Here is a 6,000-nt window from a genome sequence, read left to right as displayed (position 1 = left end):
CTCCCTTTCCACTAACCCTTGTTTGTTTCCCAGAGTTAGGAGTCTCTCATGTTCTGTCACCTTCACTGATATTCCCCACTCATTTTCTCTCCTTCCCCTTTATTCCCTTTCACTATTTTTTATATTCCCCAAATGAATGAGACCATATAATGTTTGTCCTTCTCCAATTGACTTCTTTCACTCAGCATAATACCCTCCAGTTCCACCCACGTTGAAGCAAATGGTGGGTATTTGTCGTTTCTAATGGCTGAGGAATATTCCATTGTATACATGGACCACATCTTCTTTATCCATTCATCTTTTGATGGACACCGAGGCTCCTTCCACAGTTTGGCTATTGTGGACATTGCTGCTAGAAACATCGGGGGGCAGGTGTCCCGGCGTTTCATTGCATCTGTATCTTTGGGATAAATTCTCAGCAGGGCAATTGCTGGGTCGTAGGGCAGCTCTATTTTTAACTCTTTGAGGAACCTCCACACAGTTTTCCAGAGTGGCTGCACCAGCTCACATTCCCACCAACAGTGCAAGAGGGTTCCCCTTTCTCCATATCTTCTCCAACATTTGTTGTTTCCTGTCTTGTCAATTTTCCCCATTCTCACTAGTGTGAGGTGGTATCTCATTGTGGTTTTGATTTGTATTTCCCTGATGGCAAGTGACGCGGAGCTTGCCAACAAGTGACATGTACTTGTTGGCCATGTCTATGTCTTTCTCTGTGAGATTTCTGTTCATGTCTTTTGCCCATTTCATGATTGGATTGGTTGTTTCTTTGATGTTGAGTGTAAGAAGTTCTTTATAGATCTTGGATACTAGTCCTTTATCTGATAGGCTATTTGCAAATGTCTTATCCCATTCTGTAGGTTGTCTTTGAGTTTTGTTGACTGTTTCTTTTGCTGTGCAGAAGCTTTTTACCTTGATTAAGTCTCAATAGTTCATTTTTGCTTTTGTTTCTCTTGCCTTCATGGATGTATCTTGCAAGAAGTTGCTGTGGCCAAGCTCAAAAAGGGTGTTGCCTGTGTTCTCCTCTAGGATTTTGATGGAATCTTGTTTCACATTTATATCTTTCATCCATTTTGAGTTCATCTTTGTGTATGGTGAAAGAGAGTGGTCTAGTTTCATTCTTCTGCATGTGGATGTCCAATTTTCCCAGCACCATGTATTGAAGAGACTGTCCTTTTTCCAATGGATAGTCTTTCCTGCTTTGTCAAATATTAGTTAGCCATGGAGTTGAGGGCCCATTTCTGGGTTCTCTATTCTGTTCCATTGATCTATGTGTCTGTTTTTGTGCCAGTACCACACTGTCTTGATGACCACAGCTTTGTAGTGTGGAATCAGAAAAGACCCCGAATAGCCAGGGGAATATTGAAAAAGAAAACCAGAGCCAAGGGCATCACAATGCCAGATTTCAAGTTGTACTACAAAGCTGTGATCATCAAAACTCCTTTTGTGACTTTGGAGTGTTTTGTCTTATGATACTGAAATGGCTGAAACCTTGATATCCTCATTTTCCTTAGACAATTTCACCAATTCCTTAACTTCACAGATAAAGGGCGTTTTGTCAAGTAACCAATGTCTAGGAAGCATCTCTCCCTGTCCCTGCAGGATGTTGATGGCCCCTAGTACACTAACCATTAAGAATTTGTTCATGTGTTTTATTATTTGGTAAAAACATTTTCTTTTTCTTCCTTTCTTTTTTCTTGAGGAGTAAACTTACATTCTACTGATCCTGAAATAGTCTGTCCAGATATTTGAGATACTCCCAAGTTTTCTCACCTCTGAGATATACTTACCTGTCCCTTTTCTGCATCCCAGACAAGGCAGATAATCCAGATTAAGTTACAAGGTTTCACTGGATCTCATGTTCCACATTTGCGTTAGATTGAGTTTGAGCCATTTTATTGCTAAGGTTCGAAGTTGTTCTTAACTTTTTAGATTTGATGATTCTAAATAAAGAGGATATATGGGTGTCTTAGAGGCCAATGGACAGGGGTTGATCAACATTATTAAATATCTCACGTAATGAATAACAGAATGTTGGATTCCTAAATTTTGTAATGTTAAGGCTTTTATGGCCAATGCTTCACTTCAAGAAATAAAAAAGGTAGAGAGACTCTAGAGTCTATCCAGTGCCTATTTCATATTCATTTCCTGCTTCAATCATCTAGCTGATGAGTTGGCAATATGGAACCAAGAAATCAAACAAGTGTTTCAGAATTTTTACTCCTGGGATTTTCTCAAGACTCAGTGCATCAGCCCATTCTATTTGGGCTATTCTTGTCCATGTACCTGGTCACCGTGCTTGGGAACCTACTCATCATCCTGGCCATCACCTCTGACTCCCACCTCCACACCCCCATGTACTTCTTCCTCTCCAACTTGTCCTTTGCTGACATCAGTTTCACCTCCACCACAGTCCCTAAGATGCTGGTGAACATCCAAACACAGAGCAAATCCATCACCTATGCAGGCTGCATCACCCAGATGTATTTTTTTATGGTTTTTGGAGGCATGGACACTTTCCTCCTTACTGTGATGGCCTATGACCGGTTTGTGGCCATCTGTCACCCCTTGCACTACACAGTCATCATGAATCCACAGCTCTGTGGCCTCCTGGTTCTTGTGTCCTGGTTCATCAGCTTCTCATACTCCCTGATCCAGAGTTTGTTGATGTTGCGGCTGTCTTTCTGCACCAACTGGGTAATTCCACACTTTTACTGTGAACTTGCTCAGGCCCTCACCCTTGCCTGTTCAGACACATTGGTCAATCATATCTTGCAATATATGGTGACTGCCCTTCTTGGCATTGTTCCCTTCTCAGGGATCCTTTTCTCCTATACTCGAATTGCCTCCTCAATCCTGAGAATCCCATCAGCTAATGGGAAGTATAAGTATAAGGCATTTTCCACCTGTGCGTCTCACCTCTCCGTGGTTTCTTTATTCTATGGGACAGGGCTTGGTGTGTATCTCAGTTCTGATGTATCTTCCTGGAGAGGCATGATTGCCTCGGTGATGTACACTGTGGTCACCCCAATGCTGAACCCCTTCATCTACAGCCTACGGAACAGGGACATGAAGAGGGCTCTACAAAAAGTCCTGGGGAGAATACTCTATGTTCAGTGATGGGGACACTAGTCCTGGTTTTTTGAGCTGACAGTGGTAACAGCAGTTGGCTAAAGAAATCCTGCCTCTTAATCACAGTGAGTTTTTCTCTCACCCCTCATTCATAAGTGAATTTGCTCAGAACTACCTTGTGAGTACTTTTCTTATGTACTTTAACCTCTTATGTTGATTGCTCTGTTATCATTTCTACTCTCCATATCCCCTCCTTTTACTTTCCTATTACTACACTGCAGCTTGGATTTCCAGTCCCATGGCCACTTTCAGTACCAATTCAGAATAGTTGCCTGAAATAGTGCATTTTATCAATAACCATTGCTAGTTCTTCTTACTGAGCAAATGTGGTGTGCCAGGCTATGGTAGGTATCTAGAACACAGCAATGAAAGAAAAAAAAAGACAAAAATCTTGGCCCTCATAGAGCATAAACCTAGGATCTCAAAATTTATCTGATCACATTATATGTCCAAACAGAATATACACTGATGGATAAATTATGTATTTGGTTATTATCAAGGTTGAACTTTTCTCCATGTGTTTATTGAATGCATTTCTAAAATAAGCTATAAAAATGTATCACTAGAGATCAAAATACCCCAAGATCCAGACTATCAGAACTGATCAGGCTCTAATACAGTATTTGGTTTAGTTGCCTTGTTTTGCAGGTGAACTTACCAAGGCCCACACCCAAAAGTTCAGACAGTGATAAAATCTGTCTGAAAGGGGACCTTCAAGTGTGATGTCAGGAAAAAGCATCGGATTACAATTCAGGAGAGTAAGAATGGAATCACAGAATTACTACCCTCTATGTATGTGATGCTGGGCAGCTTCAGGTGATGCAGAATATGTTAGGACCAGTGTATCTCTTGATAAATATTTTCATATCTTCTTCACCATAAAGAAACTGGATAATGTGTTAAGTCTTTGGATGGTGGTGTTTCCCGAGACACTGTAGCAGGAAAGGCAAACATAAATACATAAATATTCATTCTGGTAAAGATGAATTACTGCCTACTCCAGGATGGAAGGAGTCTGACAGGATCAACTTTCCATCAAGTGGAGTCCTCAAAGCATATTACCATTTTGAAAAATCACTTTATGGGCTTCCAAAAGGGAGAACCATGCCACTCTTAATCTCTTTCAGGCTTTGCATCTAAAAACAGACTTGGGTCTGGAAACAGAAAAGAATCATGATTTTCAATTGTGGTAGCTGACATCTGATTTTTGCTGACTTGTTTTTGATATTTTGGGTTATCTAAGTCAAACGACAATCTTGATGTCTGCTCATCTAATGGTCTGTTGCCACCACCACAGGTCTCTGACTCATGGGCCCCAGTCACCATTCTGGATTTGTTGCTCAATCATGCATGGTTAATGCTGTTGCTATTTGAGTTTAGAACTCAAGATACTTGTAATTTAGAACTTCTGCTCTTTAGCTAACTGAATCATGTTTTTAAAAAAAAAAAACATGAGAATTATAGAGGTGTCTGGGTTGGTGCTAAGCATCCAACTCTTGCTTCCACTCTTCAAGTCTTGATCTCAGGTCATGAGATCAAGCCCCATGTTACGCTCCATGCTCAATGTGAAGTCTGCTCGAAATTCTCTCTCACTCTCTCTCTGCCCTTCCCACTCATGAGCATGCTCTCTCTCTCTCCAATAAATACATAAATCTTTTAAAAAATCCTTCTGCTTTTTGTTCTGTAGAGTTGAGTTCAATCTCTATCTCTTATTGCAATAGTCTTGAATAAAGTCTTCTTTACCTATTTACTATGTCCAGTGCAATTTTTCTTGGCAACAACTTTCTAGACTTCCTAACAAATTTCCCATCAAAATATTGTTTCAACGAAATTTACTAATGTCTTCTCTGTTTAAGCAAATAATATTGCATCTCACAAAGGACTTCAGGCTGGAAGATGAGCAAAACTCACTTTCTTGATGCATCAGTTTAATTTGGAACAGAATAGCTAAGGCAACTTGGTACAACTGTTACTAAAAATACTCAAAACATGTGAGTTCACTCTGAAGGAAGTGGTAGTAAAAGATGACTAGAGACTAACTTGATGGAGAATTTAGATGGGTGTCAGACAAGACATCTTTAAGTTTTGATGTTTAAGTGGAAAGTTCAGTAAGAAAGGGAAAGAAAATTTTAGGCAGAGAGAATTAAGTGTAATGGTCTGGAGACTGAAACATGGTCTGTTTAAAGAACAATAAGAAAGCCACTATGTCTAGACAAGTGGTTCTCAAACTTAGTGTACAATAGAATCACTCAGTGGGCTGGTTAGAATACAGATGACTGCAAAGATTCTGATTCATCAGGTCTGGAGATGAACCTGAAAATTTGCATTTGCAAGTTCCCAGGTGAAGCTGATGGTGCTGGTCCAGGGACCAGTGAGGGAGCTGGAAAAGAATAGGAGAGACTTACTGAAGGGTCTCATAGACCCTGGCAAAGGGTTCAAATTTTATTCTAGGAGTAAGACAAAGTGATTAGAAGGTTTTAAGCAAAGAAGTCACAAGATTTTGAGTACACCTAAAAAAATCAGTCTGGCTGCCATGTACATGGAGAGAAAGTGAATATTGAGCAGTCATTGGGGACTCTCTTGTAAGAGCAAAAATAATATGTTACTATGAGCTGTTTTTAAAGATTGGGGAAAGCAAATCATATAAAGGAGATGGTGCTATTCAAATGATTGGATTGCTTTGTTATGGACACAGATAAAACAATGATCTAAAATGATAAAACTGGGGGGACCTGAGTGATCTGGACGGGAGTAGTAGGTTTCTCACTTGAAGATCTGAATGTGCTAGATGCTAGATGCTAGTGAATTTTGACAGTGGAAGCAAGAAGAGAGTTAAATAGTATGTCTGTCGGCATGTGGATAAAGCACCTC

At 40.1% G+C, this 6,000-nt stretch overlaps 1 protein-coding gene across 1 annotated transcript; it reads left to right on the top strand.

Annotated features, from left to right (window-relative positions):
• The first annotated feature begins 2,178 nt into the window (after nucleotides 1–2,178).
• LOC112666465 (olfactory receptor 7D4-like) lies at nucleotides 2,179–3,117 on the top strand. Its single transcript, XM_025457447.1, has one exon. It carries the CDS (start codon nucleotides 2,179–2,181, stop codon nucleotides 3,115–3,117), a length of 939 nt encoding a protein of 312 aa, XP_025313232.1.
• Nucleotides 3,118–6,000: the final 2,883 nt, after the last annotated feature.

Source organism: Canis lupus, chromosome 20, assembly GCF_003254725.2.
Source record: "Canis lupus dingo isolate Sandy chromosome 20, ASM325472v2, whole genome shotgun sequence".
Taxonomy (NCBI): Eukaryota; Metazoa; Chordata; class Mammalia; order Carnivora; family Canidae; genus Canis; species Canis lupus.
Note: the sequence above shows the minus strand (reverse complement) of the source record. Positions and strands in the feature narration are given on the sequence as shown.

Bases quoted from the DNA above. Each gene is read 5' to 3' on its own strand.
- LOC112666465 (XM_025457447.1), top strand. From the start codon at position 2,179: ATGGAACCAAGAAATCAAACAAGTGTTTCAGAATTTTTACTCCTGGGA.